At 40.1% G+C, this 18,219-nt stretch overlaps 1 protein-coding gene across 1 annotated transcript in view; it reads left to right on the plus strand.

Moving 5' to 3' along the window:
• Positions 1-14,809, plus strand: part of GABRR3 (gamma-aminobutyric acid type A receptor subunit rho3) — a 57,666-nt gene extending 42,857 nt beyond the window's left edge. The window contains exons 8-9 of the mRNA XM_012474145.2: positions 8,292-8,488; positions 13,917-14,809. Of these exons, the coding sequence (XP_012329568.2) occupies positions 8,292-8,488; positions 13,917-14,216 (497 nt within the window). The 3' untranslated portion in view covers positions 14,217-14,809. The remainder of the gene's footprint in view (positions 1-8,291; positions 8,489-13,916) is intronic.
• Positions 14,810-18,219: the final 3,410 nt, after the last annotated feature.

Genomic DNA, 18,219 nt, shown 5'->3' on the forward strand with positions numbered 1-18,219 from the left:
CATGTTACTTAATGAGAACCCAAGAGATAATTCCACTTGCCTTTTTTGCTGGTCAGGGCAGAGCCCCCTCATTTTGTATGATGCTGTTCTTTCATTTGTAGTGCTCTATCTAGAGAGAAGATTGTTATTATTATAATAATTGTTACAATTATTGTAATTATCACACAATTCATTCCAGAAAGGGTGGTTTGTAAGTTAATGTTCACAAATTATATGCATGCTTCAAAAGATCATTTGAAAGACATAAATTATTAATATTAACAATTTGCTCACCTCCTTTCCCTATTAAAAGATTCAATTTACAAGCATTTGAGACTTGAGTATCTTCAAGGAAAAAATACCATCTGAAGAAGTAATTAAATTATTTGAACTGTTTCTTCATACCAGAGTGTGTGCCTGACCTCAGTACTGCAGTGTGGCAGCACAGACCCAAATACGAGACCGAGGGCACATTTCCAGCCCTCGAAACACAAAGAGAAAAGCACTCAGTCTATAAAGGTTTATGAACATGATTTTCAATCAGATTTCTGAATTTGACTGCTCTGCTCTTATACTGTGAAAATGACAGCAATAAGAGCTACTTCCATGGAAGGTTGGAGTGAATTGAGAACAGTAAAACACTTTCAAGACACCCTTGAAATTACCTGCTTCTTGCAACCACGTCTGATCTCTTAGGGTTAGGAAATTGCTATGCAGATTTATGTAAAATGCATACAAATTAGAAGTGTCCCTCTCCCACTTTAAAAAAAAATTATTTTAATAAAAGAACAGCACTATTCCTATAAAACTGTTACCCTCTCAGGCTTTTGTTCCTTCCACCCTCACATTTTTTTTTCAAAGATACTTTGCTCTCTGTTCCCTGGCTCTTTGCAAATGCTGTGCTACCCAATTCTCTGGAAGGTCCCTGTGAATATCTATTCATCTGGCCCACTTGCCTTTTCTCGTCTGCTTCCTTCCTTCACCTTCTCTACAGCATTTGACATTATTAGGCTCCTCTGCAAATCTAGGACCAACTTTAGTGGTCAAGAATTTCAGCCTCATCTTCCTCATCTGCAAAATGAAATTATTAATACTACCTGTTAAAGGTCATTATGAGAATTAAATGGGACAATTAATTAATTTAATCATGTCAACTGCCTAGCTTGATGTCTGGACAAAACCAACCACATACACAATGCATTAGTTTTCTCTTTTTATTTTTTCTTTTTTTGAGATGGAGTTTCGCTCTTGTTACCGAGACTGGAGTGCAATGGCGCGATCTCGGCTCACGGCAACCTCCACCTCCTGGGTTCAGGCAATTCTCCTGCCTCAGCCTCCCGAGTAGCTGGGATTACAGGCACACGCCACCATGCCCAGCTAATTTTTTGTATTATTGATAGAGACGGGGTTTCACCTTGTTGACCAGGATGGTCTCGATCTTTTGACCTCATGATCCACCCGCCTCGGCCTCCCAAAGTGCTGGGATTACAGGCGTGAGCCACCGCGACCGGCCCTAATAGCCTCACTTTTAAATCGTATCTTTTCCCTTTCTAGGTACTCTCCCATGCATTACCCAAGTCCATTTAGCTTTTCCTGACAAACCCTTACATCACAGAAAAAAAGAACCTTCAAACGAATTCACACTATAGTGTTGGTTTCTTCATAATAACTTACTTTGATGGGTTAGCAGGAAAGCTACTTATTCGCTTCACTTACTCTTTACTTTCCTCATTCTCTTCAGGGCCTCCCAGTTTGTTGAGCCTTTCATATCTGAAACCTCAATTTCCTTCTTAATCTTTAGCAGTGATTCTCAAACTATGGCCTTAGGACCCATTTACACTCTTAAAAGCTAATGAGGACCCTAGAGAGCTTTTGTTGCTGTGGGTCATGTCTGTCATTATTAGCGGTATTAGATGTTAAAATAGAATTTGAAAACGTGTTAATTTACTTAGAGCTAGGAATAATCAACTCATTGTAAGTTAACATATTGTATGAAGCAAAATTATTTTTTCTAAAACAAAAAGTTTAGTGAGAAGAGTGGCATTTTAAAACATTTTTGCAAATCTTTAATGTCTGCCTTTATAGAGGGCAGTTGGATTTTTATCTCCGTTTCTTCATGTATGCTATTGCAGTAGGTTTTGGTTGAAATATAGGGAGAAATCTGACCTCATCAGATACATAGTTTGAAAAAGGAGTAGTGTCTTAATAGTCTTTCCAGATAGCCTCCCTTCACATGACACCAAAACTCAGCAAGTGATAGTTTCTTAAAGTTTAGTTGCAGTGTGCTGTCTGAAACCACGTCTACAGATATTTTCTTCTCTGTTAGATTAGAATCCATTGGTCTACCTTACACTTTGAATAGACTTTTGCATTGGTCATTTGGAAAATATTGGTTCACTGAGTTATTCAGATCTTCTAAATGTTTACATAATTCATTATACTGGTTTGGATCATAATCTCAAAAGGCACAATACCAAATGCCATAATCCTGAATGTTGAAATCCTGAAAGATCAAAATCCCTCAAGTCTAAATCCCTAAAGTCTAAAATCTCAAAAATCACAATCACAGGATAATTGCACCATGTTAGGCCAGTCCTTGGGCAGTATTTTTATGCAATTGCCTATAACTTACTGCTGCTTCATACATGAAATTTTCTTTTTAGTTTTTGGTCTCTTTTTCTTTTTCTTTTTTTTTTCTTTTACTATTTTTAATTGTCAGAATTATATTTCTTATAATTTGCTATACTATGTATTTCATCTTTGCATCATTTCTAGTAGTGGAGATATAAAGTTAGATTATTAGGGAGTTCTAATTCGTATTATGCCTTTTTGCAAATTTAGCTCCCTGAAAGTGCATTATCACATTAGCTTTGTAAGTATTGTGCACGTATGTAAAAATGTTGGAACTTTCTCAATAAATGAAGACATGTCATTTTTGTACGTCTGCATTTGTGAAAGATAAAATTTCATGAGATCTCAGCTCTTTGGGTAACTGCATATGTGGTAACCATCATGGTTTTTGATCAATCCTCAGAGACTTAGGTTGTCCATCACGGTGTTTCAGATGACCACAGTTACAAAGCCGTGTGCCCACAATGACCCACCGTAGTGATCGCGTTTATGTTTCCCTTTTGACCTATTTCTGTATCAGTATGGTTCATCTGCTCATAACTGCTATACCTCTGCAACTGTAGTCAGTATACCTGAGTGTTTATGCTTACAGAAATGCGTGTTTTATTATTGCCTATTTTACTGTGTAAAATGGCTTATGAAGTGTTATATCATTTTTTTATGTTTCTTGAATAAATTACCTTTTTAAAATATAAATAGATTTTACATTTTTCAAAATTATTTTTTAGAACAATATTTTTGGATTTCAATCTTTCAAGATTGTGATTTTTAGTATTTTAGACTTTAGAGATTTTGATCTTTGGGGATTTCAGCATTTGGGATTATGTAGTCTGGAATTGTGTCCTTTGGCATTGTGATTGGTTCCTCCTTCCCACCTGTTTTTTGCTGTCAAAATCCTTCCATCTCTACACGGCCGAAAGCCTTTAGTGATGACTCCAAGCACACATGGTCTCTCTCATCTTTGAACACACGGTTCTTTGGGTATCTCCTAAGTAGCCTACTTCCTCTATTTCATGTTTTGCTGTGGGGCAGGAGTGGCTTGTCTTTTGACCTCTCTTAGAATGTGAGCTCCGTAAGGACAAGGATCACTATTTCCATTTTTGTCGTTCCTTCAGTTAGTAGTGCAGTGTCCTCCTGCACGTACTTCATGTTCAATACGTAGTTGTTAAGTTGCCGGTGTTTAGTCCAGCATGTTTTTAGTTGCTAACTGGAAACAATAAAGGATGACTCATTTGCTGGTGAAGACCCTCCCACATTTGCCATGTTTCGGGTAAAGAACAGTAGAGGGTGCTTAGCATTTAGAAGTATGCTCTGTGATTAGGCAGTTCTTGGCCTGGCGCGGTGGCTTGCACCTATAATCCCAGCACTTTGGTAGGCTGAGGAGAGCGGATCACGAGGTCAGGAGATCAAGACCATCCATGAAGCTTAATACCGTGAAACCCCGTCTCTACTAAAAATACAAAAAATTAGCCGGGCGTGGTGGCACATGCCTGTAATCCCAGCTACTCAGGAGGCTGAGGCAGGAGAATTGCCTGAACCCAGGAGGCGGAGGTTGCAGTGAGCCGAGATCGCGCCATTGCACTCCAGCCTGGGTAACAAGAGCGAAACTCCGTCTCAAAAAAAAAAAAAAAAAATTAGCTGGGCATGGTGGTGTGTGCCTGTAATCCCAGCTGCTCAAGAGGCTGAGGAAGGAGAATCCCTTGAATTAAAGGTTGATAGATTAAATATCTGTCGGAGGTTGCAGTGGGCCGTGATTGTGCCACTGCACTCCAGTCTGGTGACAGAGTGAGACTGTCTCAAAAAAGAAAAAAATGTATGCACTGTGATTAGGCAATTCTCATAAGAGATAATAGCTACCATAACTTGGAATGTGTGATGGGTTAAAAATACTGTTATGTCTCTCCATTCAATTTGGTATGGAGAGAATGTGAGACAATTATGAAGTTGTTCAAGGATATTTAAATATTATACTTTCTCCTCTTTATTTTTACTTCCTCCTCCTTTTCTTGCCTCCATCATTCTTGCTTGATCCCTATGCATGAGGTATTCCATTCTCTACAGAATGCATTAAGTAATGGGCTCATTTACTGTAAAACAGATATGGCAGAGGAAGCTTTCAGGCCTGTAGTTACTCTCAGAGAAAAATCATCTCCTAACAGAGGATATGCCATATATGCTTGAAAAAGGGAATACTAAAAGAACTGGATAAGAGCAGTTCATTTAACCATCACACAGATACCAGAATTTCTAATGACACTTATTTATCCTCTTATACCACCTTCATGGGAAAATGGTTATCAGTTTCTGGTCATAGAGTAATGTTGGAATGTCAGGCCACCTTCCTTTCCTTCATATCATGTAACATCTTCTTTCTGCCTAGGCCTATATGAAAAATATTTTTACGCACTTGAAGGTGAATATAACACCCCCTCCCTTCAAAAGAACTACCTGCAACACAGTTATTGAGGGGGAGAACTCAGTGGTGTCATAAGTCATGCCTGTCTGCCCTACCGCTATCATACCAGTCAATGAAACTCTCCACCATGCATGGCTAAAAATAGCCAATGAAACGGAATGATTAGTAATTCTCCCCAGACTAAAGTGTTCTTAAGACCCCATGCATGTCTTTAAAAGTTAATATGGTGAAGCTGCAAGAGCTCAGAGGAGTTGAGTCAAAGGGTCAGACTAAATATTTTCTCATAACACTTTCCTAACTGTGCGTAGCAACATCAGTAGGGGGGAAGATAATTTTCTAATCCAAACACATGAACTTCCTTCGACTAGATGGTTGCTTCATATAATTCAAAACTCCTTTATTGGGATGTTAACTTTAATGGGTTTGGAAGGACTACTATTTGTCAAGATTGATGTATCTTTGAGGGGTGGCTCAAGACATAATAAGTGTATTTAATGTAGCTATAATACTCCTGACTTCAATTTCTATTGCTTTAGGAATTTATGTCTCAGTTTTCTCGTTATTCACTCCCCCTACCCAACAATCACTCCTCTCCACTCTAATCCTTTTTTTACTGCTCATCTTAAAGAAGGAAAATCCAGAATGCTGTTTTTAAAATAAATAAAGCTATAATAAATTAGTTGGACTAAGTACCCTTTTAAAGAAAATGATTAATGGTTTATTGCTCTCTGGCAAATACAGATAGTGCAATTCCTTTTTATTTGCCCGGTAGTTATCAATTTCAAATACACGACGAGACTAAACACAAACTTGTGTGTTTGTTCTAAACCCTTATTTTGTCCACTAAGCTCCATATTACTGTACATTGCGGAAAACATTCAGTTCTATCTTTTATATCTTAGAAAACCAGTAAGAGAAGACATTAAAAATTTTTCAAACAAATGAGGTTAGCACTAAGTGGGAATATTCCTGCCAGTGAAATCTTGATCATAGAGTAATGTTGGAATGTCAGGCCACCTTCCTTTCCTTCATATCATGTAACATTTTCTTTCTGCCTAGGCCTATATGAAAAATATTTTTACGCACTTGAAGGTGAATATAACACCCCCTCCCTTCAAAAGAACTACCTGCAACACAGTTATTGAGGGGGTGAACTCAGTGGTGTCATAAGTCATGCCTGTCTGCCCTACCGCTATCATACCAGTCAGGCATTGCCTCTTGGCATAATTCTGCACTCTGAACAGAATTTGCATTCTGCTCTGACACACGAGGTAATTCCTTCACCACTCTCAGCTTCCATTTCTTTTCTGCAATGTGTGCCTAATTATTTACCTAGATGTGTGATGGGTAAATATTTGATAAAAGCAAGCAGGTTTTATTTAATAGTCTTGGCTTCTGCTATACCTGTAATGTTAATAAAAATTCCATGCTTAATAAAATTCCATTCTTCATGTTCATTCCTTGCTTCATGTTTATGTAGCAAGTATGTTTTAGAGCCAGAGAATGCAGACATCACCCTCTGATATGCAGACTGTTGATCGTACCATTGTTGGGGGAGACCTGGGACTCGATGAGATAGTGGCCTGTGTTCAATGTTAAGAGCTGGAATAGCATTTAGGTCTTTTTTTGAGACAGAGTTTCGCTCTTGTTACCCAGGTTGGAGTGCAATGGTGCGATCTCGGCTCACCGCAACCTCCGCCTCCTGGGTTCAGGCAATTCTCCTGCCTCAGCCTCCTGAGTAGCTGGGATTACAGGCACGCGCCACCATGCCCAGCTAATTTTTTGTATTAGTAGAGACGGGGTTTCACCATGTTGACCAGGATGGTCTCGATCTCTTGACCTCGTGATCCACCCGCCTCGGCCTCCCAAAGTGCTGGGATTACAGGCTTGAGCCACCGCGCCCGGCTAGATTTCTTATTCTGGAGTTCAAATCGGTGTGAAGGTGAGAGTCCAAGTCCTCTCATGGTACTGTCAAATGGCCAAGTTGTGTCGATCTTGATCATACAAACTAAAAACTTTGTTTGAAATAGAATGACTCTATAGAATTGTTACTGTGTTTGATAGGGGCTCTCTCAGATGAGAGCTTCACAGAATTATTACAGAAAGGATAGAATGTGTTGGTGAAAGCAGTCCACATGCTGTGGCTGTACATTTAGGAGTAAATCACAGTGCTCTTCCTGCTGTTTGGAACTCTGTCTGTTGACATTAAAATGTCCTCACAACTTATAAAAATCATTAAGGATTCCATTTGCACCTCCCTGGTGGGAAATTAAAAAATAAAACCATGCCAGCCAGTGTACATTTCAGATATTTACAATAGTATGCTTTCTCTCCAGGCGGCACTCTTGCAATATCCCTCTGAGAAATAAATGTAGACGTGGAATGGCCCTCCCCATGGCCAGCATTTTATTAAGGAAATCTCAGAGTCACTTATTCCTCCAATCCCCCCCAGAACCTTGATCTTCTTAGCTCTGATGATCAGGCCAGAGAACAAAGAAGTAAAAGGAAGAGGGAGAAAAAACAAAAGGGAAGGGAGAAGGTAGCAGAAAGAGAGAAGAAGGGAAGAGAAGAAAAGAAGTGGGGAGGGGCAGGGAGGAGAAAGGAGGGGAACGGGGAAGGGAGTGACTGGAACTCAGCAGTTGCTCAGTAAATGTTTACAATGAACTGAACCCCCACTAGCACACTTATACTCAGAATCAATGGAACTGTGGTTTCATTAACAAAGGACAAAGAGAATAACAATGACTTTTAAAGTATTCTCTGTGAAAGGATGATACAGAGAATAGCAATTTTGAATGCTACTAAAGATCACTCGAGAAGAAATAAGCTCCCCAGAAGCACGAAATATTAAAGGTAGACATAAAGACAGGTTATGAACAGTACAAATTGTGAAGGAATGGGAGAGGTTAGAGGAAATGATTTTAGAGGTTTTTAAATTGAATACATGTTTACCTTTCTGGGATTCTTAAAAGAGGCCCATCTGAGGATAGAAAATAGAAATGTCAGAGTCTGGTCTCTGTGAAGTCTTTAAATGGAGGGGCAAAAATCTGTAAAGGTGAGGGTAAGAAAAAGCGACAGAAAAAAAAGTCCATTGAGAGTGTCTCGTTGGCTTGAGGTAGATCTTGGTCAGCGCACACACACCTTCCCTCCTCTTGGGTCCCCAGATGGATACTGTTCTAGAAAATGCACCCCTGGTGTCATTCAGCACCAGATCCTGGAAGTGAATGGTTGTGTCACTAAGCTTGTCATTGTTCTCAAATGGCAGGAATCACCACAGTGCTGACTATGTCCACAATCATCACGGCCGTGGGCGCCTCCATGCCCCAGGTGTCCTACCTCAAGGCTGTGGATGTGTACCTCTGGGTCAGCTCCCTGTTCGTCTTTCTGTCAGTCATTGAGTACGCAGCTGTGAACTACCTCACCACAGTGGAGGAGCGGAAACAATTCAAGAAGACAGGGAAGGTACAGCCTTGCTTTGACGATCAGATTCCTTGGGGAATGTAGAAAAGACTACCCTTATCTGTCACCCTCTCTTGACAGTGTTGTAAGCCTTTGTTTTAAGTGCATAAGGCAAGTGTACAGTATGGTGACAATTCAACATTGAACCTTACTCTCTGCTCTGTGCTGTCTGGTTTTCTCATCCTCACTCACCCTCATCAGGAGTTTGTCTGTGTGAAGAATTTCTCTCAATATGCTCCTTTCACCCAACTGTACCCTTTGAGTAGAAGGGATTGACACACAGACCACATTCTTTCAAGTGGATGATGGTGACAATAATAATAGCTAACATGCAATGGGGGTTTATCAGATATTGGCATCATGCCAACCACCTCACATATTATGTCAGTTAACTCTCATAGTAACCCTGGGAGGTCAGTAGTTTATTGCCCTTGTTTCACAGAGGTGAATTAAACACAGCCGGGTGGTAACTTGGCCGAGGTCACATAACTGAAGAGGAATCAGGCTTTGCTCCTGGGTCTCCTCGACTTCAAAGGCTGTGTGTGCCCTCTCAACCAATAAATGATATTCTCTCCACCGAGAGCCAGCATTTATTTTTCTCTTCTTGTCACTCGGGAGAGTGGTAGAGCATAAAGGGAGGTTCTTCCCTGACAGTATCCTAGAAATGAGGTGCTCTCTGGACTCTAAATGTTACCCACATTTTTTGTGACATCGTTTAATAAATGTAGATAGATTGCTCTCTACCTGCTTCATTTCATAGAGGATTTGGGCACCAGTTTCTTGCTCTTACAAGAACTTACATAAGATATCGTACTTCATAAACTTAACTGATAAGTCATTCATTCATTTTTAGTCTACTCTTAAGAGAATAAACACACATATGCACATATACATATGTGCATATAGTATATATGTGTGCATATACATCCTATATAGAGAGTATCTATACACATACACCCATAACTTCAATGAAATTTATTCACATTGCTTTAAGATTATTTTACATGAGCATTTATATGCACCAAACATTATTAATATTTTTAATACTTCTGAGAGCATCTCATACTTTCAGAGTATTTTGTTTTGTTTTGTTTTTTGAGACAGAGTCTCACTCTGTCACCCAGGCTGGAATGCAGTGGCATGATCCTGGCTCACTGCAACCTCCACCTCCTGGTTTCAAGTGATTTCCTGCCTCAGCCTCCTGAGTAGCTGCAATTACAGGCGTGCACCACCACGCCCAGCTAATTTTTGTATTTTTAGTAGACACTGGGTTTCATCATGTTGGTTAGGCTGGTCTCAAACTCCTCACCTTGTGATCTGCCCACCTCAGACTGCCAAAGTGCTGGGATTACAGGCGTGAGCCACCACGCCCGGCCCAGACTGTTTTGATATCCTCTTCTCAGACCAAACCTTCATGTCAGCCCCCAGTGTAGATCTTGCAGAGACTATTATCTCTGTTTTATAAATGAAGAAGCAGAGTTCTAGTGAAGTGATTTGCTGACAGATTCTCAGCCAACAGAACTGCAATTGCAATTCAGATCTGGAATGCTCACTTCATCCTTTGATTTTGCATCCTTTGAGTCAAAGCTCTAATAAGAGCTGATTTTGTTTTCTGGCAGATGCTTTCATTTCTTTGCTGGCAGCATGTGACTGTGTTTGCCTGTCATGTACACACCCACAGTGAGTGCTATGCAGGTGTAAGGAAACCAGGAGCACTGAGAGCGGTATGCGCCAGTGGTGTGTGGGCATCGCCTGGGTCCTCGATAAACTAATTCAGGAGGTCTGGGGTGGAACCTGAGACTGCATTTCTATTAAGCTCCAGGTGATGCTGATGCTGCTGATCTGTTTCCCACTGAATAGCAATGATTTGGATAATCTGTGAAGTGAAAGGTGACAGGGAGAATGTGTAAGGAGAGAACGAATTTTCTTCATGTTTTATTTTGTTTTTATACAAGGAGTGGCTAACACAAGAAATAGGCACTGAAGTACTTCTGGCCCACCTCCATCTAGTCCATTGACTCAAAATATCTACAACTCCCTGCCCCCATCTGCCACACAACGTGTGTTCAGACTGCCTGATTGTTTTCTGCTTGTTGATATTGTACACAATCTTTTTGTACCACTATGCAAAGTTTCTTTTCAGGTAATAAGCATCCTCCATTTAAAAATTATTTTTCAATTTTTAATTGTAAAATTACTATAACTTAGATTTTACAGTCTAAACTGTTTTTAAGTGTGTAGTTCAGTAGTGTTAAGTATATTCACACTGTGGTGCAACAAATCTCCAGAGCTCTTTCATCTTGCAAAACTGAAACTCTATACTCATTAAACAGCAACTCCCCATATTCTGCTCCCCGAGCCTCTGGAAACCACCATTCTAATCATCCACAGTTATCTCAAAGGAACGTCCTATTTGCCATTCATATCTTTGTGGGACAAAATGAAGAAATGATTGAAGTCAGAAGTGACAGCAGGCCACGCACGGTGGCTCACGCCTGTAATCCCAGCACTTTGGGAGGCTGAGGCAGGCAGATTACTTGAGGTCACGAGTTCCAGACCAACCTGGCCAACATGGTGAAACCCTGTCTCTACTAAAAATACAAAAATTAGCCAGGCGTGTGGTGGGCACCTGTAATCCCAGCTACTCGGGAGGCTGAGGCAGGAGAATTGCTTGAACCAGGGAGGCTCAGGTTGCAGTGAGCCAGGATCACACCACTGGGCTCCAGCCTGTGCAACAGAGTTAGACTGTTTCAAAAAAAAAAAGAAAAAGACATGATGATAAACCAATCCCACCACATCCCACCACCCAGCACTATCCACCCTCTACCACTGTCCACCAATACCACCACCCACCACCCACTACTACCACTCACCACCTATCATTTACCACCCACCACCCACCTTCTACCCATAACAACCATCCACCAACACCACCACCCACCACCACTACTCACCACCTATCATTTACCACCCACCTACTACCCATAACCACCATCCACCAACACCACCACCCACCACCTATCATTTACCACCCACCACCCACCTTCTACCCATAACCACCATCCACCAACACCACCACACACCACCCACCAACACCACCTATCATTTACCACCCACCACCCACCTTCTACCCATAACCACCATCCACCACCACCACCACCCACCACGACCACCTATCATTTACCACCCACCACCCACCTTCTACCCATAACCACCATCCACCAACACCACCACACACCACGCACTCACCCACTGATCACCACTTACTCCCAGCCACCACTCACCACCTACCACCACCACATCCCCACATCTGCCACCACCATGCCCACCACCCAACACCATCATCAACCACCATCCACCAATACTACCACCATCCACTAACATCACCAGTCAACCACCATTACATCCTATTACCCACATCATTATCCAACACCATCATCTACCACCATCACCCACCATCCACCAATACCATCTCCACCACCACTCACCACCCACCACTACCATATATACCCATCACCACCACCTACCAACACCACCAACCATGACCACTACCAACTACCACCCCCACCAACACCTACCGCCACCACCATCCCCACTCACCACCACTACCACCACTCCCCATCCACTATCAGCATCCACCGCTACCACCATTCACCACCTACCACCCACCACTCACCATCATCCATCACCATCCACCACCACCACTTACTGCCACCCACCATGACCAACGTCCACCACTACCAAACACCACCATCACCACCACCAGACACCAATACCCACCACCACCACCACATACCACTGCCACTCACCACCATAACCACCACCAGCCAACACCAACCACCATCATCTATCACCCTTCACCACCACCAGCACCACCCACCACCATTCACCACCTCCATCATCTACCGCCACCATCCATCTCACATTATTACCATCTACCGTCACACACCACTACCACCCAGTACCATCATGTTCATATACACATTCCAACCACCTCCCTCCCCGAGGTACTCAAACGGGAAGAACAACAGGTCTATGGAAAACGTATCCCTAATGTTGACCATTGCTCAGAAAGAGAAAAAATAGCTACTTACTTTCTTGGCCGGGTGCGGTAGCTCATGTCTGTAATCCCAGCTCTTTTGGAAGCCAAGGCAGAAGGATTACCTAAGCTCAGGAGTTCAAGACCAGCCTCAGCAACATAACAGGACCTCATCTCTACTAAAAATAAAATCAAATACTGTCTCTGAAGATGTACCTGTTATGTGCCCATCTGCAGGGGGCGATAAGACACTTTACTCTCCAGGTCCCAAGGTTTGGCTTTCACATTCTCCATTGCCGAGCATGGCAGTCCACTCCAAGCCCTTCCGGGCTGGAACTGGTGTCAGGAGACCCTTGGATGAATCATATGCCCTGGTGCTAGGGTTGCCTCACTCCTCTGAGCTCTTCTTTCTGGTCAAGCCCTGCTTAAAGTTAAATAAAAGAGCATGAATGATTTTTAAAAATCAGCTCAGTGTAGTGGCGTGTGCCTATAGTCCCAGCTACTCAGGAGGCTAAGGTGGGAATGATCACTTGAGCCCAGGAAGTCAAGGCTGCAGTGAGCTAGAATCACACCACCGTACTCCAGCCTAGATGACAGAGTGAGACCTGTCTCGATGAATTAAAACAAGAAACAAATTTTAATTTAAAACTTAAGAAAATAAAAACGGACAATGTAACTCAAGTCTGGGTCTGATTAGTTCACTGACTGCACAAAATAGTCTTCATGTCTTTCGAATTCAGTAAAATATTAGGTTTTAAAATCACTATGAACCAAATACATGTTTTGGCAGAATATATTTTGCAGCTTCCAGTTTGAATTATGAATAATCTCATCCATCTCTATTTGTTCGTTTTTGTACTTCCTTATAAATCAAGCAGTGATTTTGTGTTCTCCAAGAGCAGTTAGTGACAGCTGCTTTGTAGACACTGCTCCAAAGTAGTGGGAACCGCTGTCTTCCTCAGAGTGAAACCTTAAAGAAAATTTTAGTTTTGATTCAGTCAGGCACTGGAGCCAGAAAGCATTGATAATTTTCTCCTTCAGAAAAATAAACCATTTTATGTTGTGTAATTGGGCTAGGTGCTCTTAGGCAAAAATGGGAAGGCTGGCTAATTTGCATTTGAACGGAGCAGCTAAAATCTTTCTCTATCCCATCCCCAATTTAAGCATAAATGGATCACCAGATGACATGGTTTTAGTTTTGAACCAAAAAATATGTCTCCTGACTGAGAATACTGCTATATTTTCTATAACGAAGAAAAATACATTGAAAAATCCAATTGGCTTTTATTGCTGTTTTGATAAATCATATTTAACTTTATTAACATTATTTATTATAATTCCTATTTGTAAAACCATATTCAGGACCTACTTTAAAAAAATTTTTTTTGACAGATTTCTAGGATGTACAATATTGATGCAGTTCGAGCCATGGCCTTCGATGGTTGTTATCATGACACTGAAATTGACATGGACCAGACTTCTCTCTCTCTAAACTCAGAAGACTTCATGAGAAGAAAATCGATATGCAGCCCCAGCACCGATTCATCTCGGATAAAGAGAAGAAAATCCCTAGAAGGACATGTTGGTAGAATCATTTTGGAAAACAACCATGTCATTGACACCTATTCTAGGATTTTATTCCCCATTGTGTATATTTTATTTAATTTGTTTTACTGGGGTGTATATGTATGAAGGGGAATTTCAAATGTATACCACTTTAAAGCCAGACAGTGTTTAAAAACAAAACTCTTGAATATGAGTTGGACAATCCTAGATACAAATGGGAAAGAGGCAGTCATGTCTCCTGCCCTAAAGAAAATTTGAAATCTGACTGATTTATATCTAGGAAATAATTTAGGTCCTAGGAAAGTTTGACTCCATACATGAGAGTCACAGGCATGTGTACTGCAAGAAAAAATTTTCCATTGGGAATGGCTTTGTAACTACTTCATCTGAACCCTCCTTTTTTCTTAATGAAGTGTTCTTTATTTAACTAGGGAAGAAAGCTGGACTGTAAAACTAATTCAAGGATATTTTGTTTCTTGGAGTGCCAGTCAAGTGCCAGGTTACTTACCAGAGCTCAACCGTTCTAGGCAAGAACATCCACATCGAGGTGGTATCATCCACACTCACACAGCGGAGAATCCTCTGAAGGATCTCCAATCTCCTTCTCCCATCTCCAGTCAAGTCTTTACTCTTTAGTTAAATGTCGTTTCAGGCCAAGCATGGTGGTTCACGCCTGTAATCCCAACACTTTGGGAGGTCCAGGCAGGCAGATCACTTGAGATCAGGAGTTCAAGACAAGCCTGGCCAACATGGTGAAACCCCCTCTCTACTAAAAATACAAAAATTAGCAGGTATGGTGTCACGTGCCCGTAGTCTGTGCTGTGGGGGAGGCTGAGGCAGGAGAATTGCTTAAACCCAGGAGGCAGAGGTTGTAGTGAACCAAGATCGCACCACTGTGCTCCAGCCTGGAGGACAGAGCAAGAGTCCATCTCTAAATAAAATAAGTAAATAAATAAATATTGTCTCCTATATTTTTTAGCATAAATGGAGGGGGGAACCTAAATTTCCACTCATTCTTCCCATTCTGATGTTAATACATCAGTCATCAATAATAACATCTTGTATTTTGTAGATGATATATTGTTTTCACAGCTTTTTAGAGGTAATTAATCACTTTGTTCAACAAATGTTTATTGACCACCTGCGTGTGCCAGGCACTTTACTAAGTGTTATGCACTGAAAAATGAATATGAAATAGCATTCCTGCCTTCTCTGAGTGCACAGCCAGTAGGAGCAGTAAACTGGAGCTATAAAACATGTAACAAATGTTAAAATAGATGTATGTACACTGTCTTGGGTGAGTTCTGAAAGGGGGATACCAAAGAAAGAAAAAGGGATGTGGACTCTCAATTTATAAACAACTGGAGATGCTTCCAGATATTGTATTGAGTGAAAAAAATTGAATGAAATTTATTTATCCCATAGTAATCTTTAATAACTTTGGTTGAACTAAGTAAACCAGGTCAAGTGGGTATTAAATAAATGTTTGTTAAGTAGAAAAATCTCCTATGATCAATGTTCATTTTGCAGATCGGCAGTGTGCATGCTTTTGTTTTGAGTGTTTTCTGAACAAGATTCAATTTAAAGAAAAGCCCTTGGCAGGAAATATGAAATACTCCCATACCTATTTTGATTGCTGGGATTGAATTAAGAGAAATAAATTAAATGGTGTATTACTTTTAGTGTATTTCCTTTTATTTCACCATAAAGTAAATCAAAACTATTTGAATTATTTTTTTGCCAGGTGAAGAGACAAAAACTTTCTGCTTTTTAAACCAATAACATTGGTTTTGGTTCTCTGTTGTGAATCACGAAGGTTCTAGAAAAATATCTTCCTCCTGGGTGCAAAATATTAAAAGGAAAATTACTTTTCTGTTACGACTTCCCTCACAGGCAGGCTAATTCTGGGATACTTCATTCTATTTTCTTAATACAACTTTTCCAATTCTTTTGAAACTTCCCAAGGATTATATTTTTATAGGATACTCTCCAAAATTGAGCTAATATAAACCCTTTTCCATTTCATTGTAGATAGACCATAAATACACTTTTTAAAAACTATTTATTGAATGGTTTTAAGCTTGATTTAATAGTAGTATTTTGGTAGGATTATATTTTCAAAATACAGCACAGACAAATATCCTAGATGGCCAAAAATCTGTAGCTATTATTTAGCCGAGCACTACAGTTGTACTGCATTCTGATTTTGACAATACCAGATGTTTTAAAAAGGGACAAATATACAAATGAACAGAATAAATCTATACTGTTCTCTTCATCCAATACTCAGGTTCTTCGGACTTTTGTGTTTTTTCATATACTTTGAAGTGTAACATTCAATATGTCGAATGCTTCCCCTGGGCATATTCATTTCCCTGTTTTAAATCAAACGCATCACTGAATACATTTGGCAATCTAGCCTAGGCGAATGGGTTTCTATCACACCCAGACACTCAGCATTCCTCTGGAGGAGCATTGATGCATGGTTGTTAGCCAATCAAATATAACTTTGTTAATAGCTAGCAATACATGCATTGCATTCTTCAGTAATATATGTCTAACACTGAGCAAGAAAATATGTTTACTGCTCAAGGGAATTATTAGAGCATTTGAAATGAGCTCCTAGGAGTTTTGCCAGTTTTCTTCTCTTGAGATTGGTGGCTTATGAGGACTGTGAAGAGAGGGCTGTTCCCATTAGCTTCATTTCTCCTAGGGAGCAATAAGATTTCTGCTTGGTTCTTACTCCAAGAAGAATGAAACCATGGTTTACGTGAAAAATGTGAGCGTGAAGATAGTATATAATAGTTACCTCATTTTGATTTTCACTTCATTTACTCATCGCAATCCTGAACAGACTGTGCATGATTGTTCACTGAGGGATAAGCCTGGATAAAATGCAAGGATTTCCGAAAATAAGCTGCTTTCTAAGATTAAGAAGAAGCCAGCTAGCTCTGTAAACTGCCTAAATATAGAAATGGGCTATTTTATAGAAACTACTTTGGAAATCGCATGAAATAGTATATTTTAACTTAGTTTTATTGTTTCTGTTCTGGTTAGAAAATAAAGCTTCATTATTAAAAAAATTTAAAAAGCCAACTGGCAAAAAAAAATCATCTACTCAGAATTTAAAAGTTAACATTTTAATGTATATTCTTAGAGGATTTCTATACATAACTGACATTTTTTCAAATGGAGCCCTTTTGTAAACACATGTGTTTATTATTTTAAGCACTTATATCAAGCACTGTCTGTTGGGGATACTGTAATGAAAGATGGACATGGCTCCTCCCCTTTTTGAACTTACATTGTGTTGGGGAAAGTGTCCATTTGTAGCCACATTTTCTTCTCTGCATTATAAACAACTTCCCGTGTCTCTTTTCCTGAAAACCGATTTCTATATGCTGCAGAGCTGTCCACTGAATGGGCGTACCACAGTTCATTTAACGCGTCTCCTCCTGTAGGACGTTGTTATTTCCTATTGTGCGCTATTACAAGTAGGTTGCAACTAGCAATGTAAAGAACATTTAGAAGTAAAATTATTTTAGATACAAATGAAATGTCTAGTCATATTCAAATTTCTTCACTTATTTCTTTTAGAAAAATCCCCGTTTGCAACTAGAACCTGCCATGTCAGACTCACTCATGGGTCTGCCTAGAAGCTCTGAGTTATAGATTACTGTAATTGAAGAATCTTTTAAATTTTTAGTTCATTTTCCCCCATGAAGCAGAGCCTTCTTTATATATCTGCTGGCATTCCCTTTTCATAATGGAATTTTCTGCATTGTCTAAAATAATTATATTAAAGCAGTCCTATGCATTGAAAACCTGCTTCTTTCCATAACTGCTATCACCACTACAAGCCTTTGCCATCTAAGTGAGAGAGTAAGTGAGATTGCAAATACTTGTATATGATTTGCTACAAAATCATAACTTGTGACTACATTGTCTTAATCCTTGCAGGTGTGTTAATCTTCAGGAGTAAGGTCTGTTGTTCCTATTGTGTGTTCAAACCACACACACTCACACAAACACATCCCTGCACATACAATTTTTTTTAACATGGAGATGAATGAGAGATTACATCTATTTATATCTATTTCTGTAATAATTATTAAGATCAAAATTTCAA

This window comes from Aotus nancymaae, unplaced genomic scaffold, assembly GCF_030222135.1.
Source record: "Aotus nancymaae isolate 86718 unplaced genomic scaffold, 86718_ANA_hifiasm-v0.15.2.pri h1tg000022l_1, whole genome shotgun sequence".
NCBI lineage: Eukaryota > Metazoa > Chordata > Mammalia > Primates > Aotidae > Aotus > Aotus nancymaae.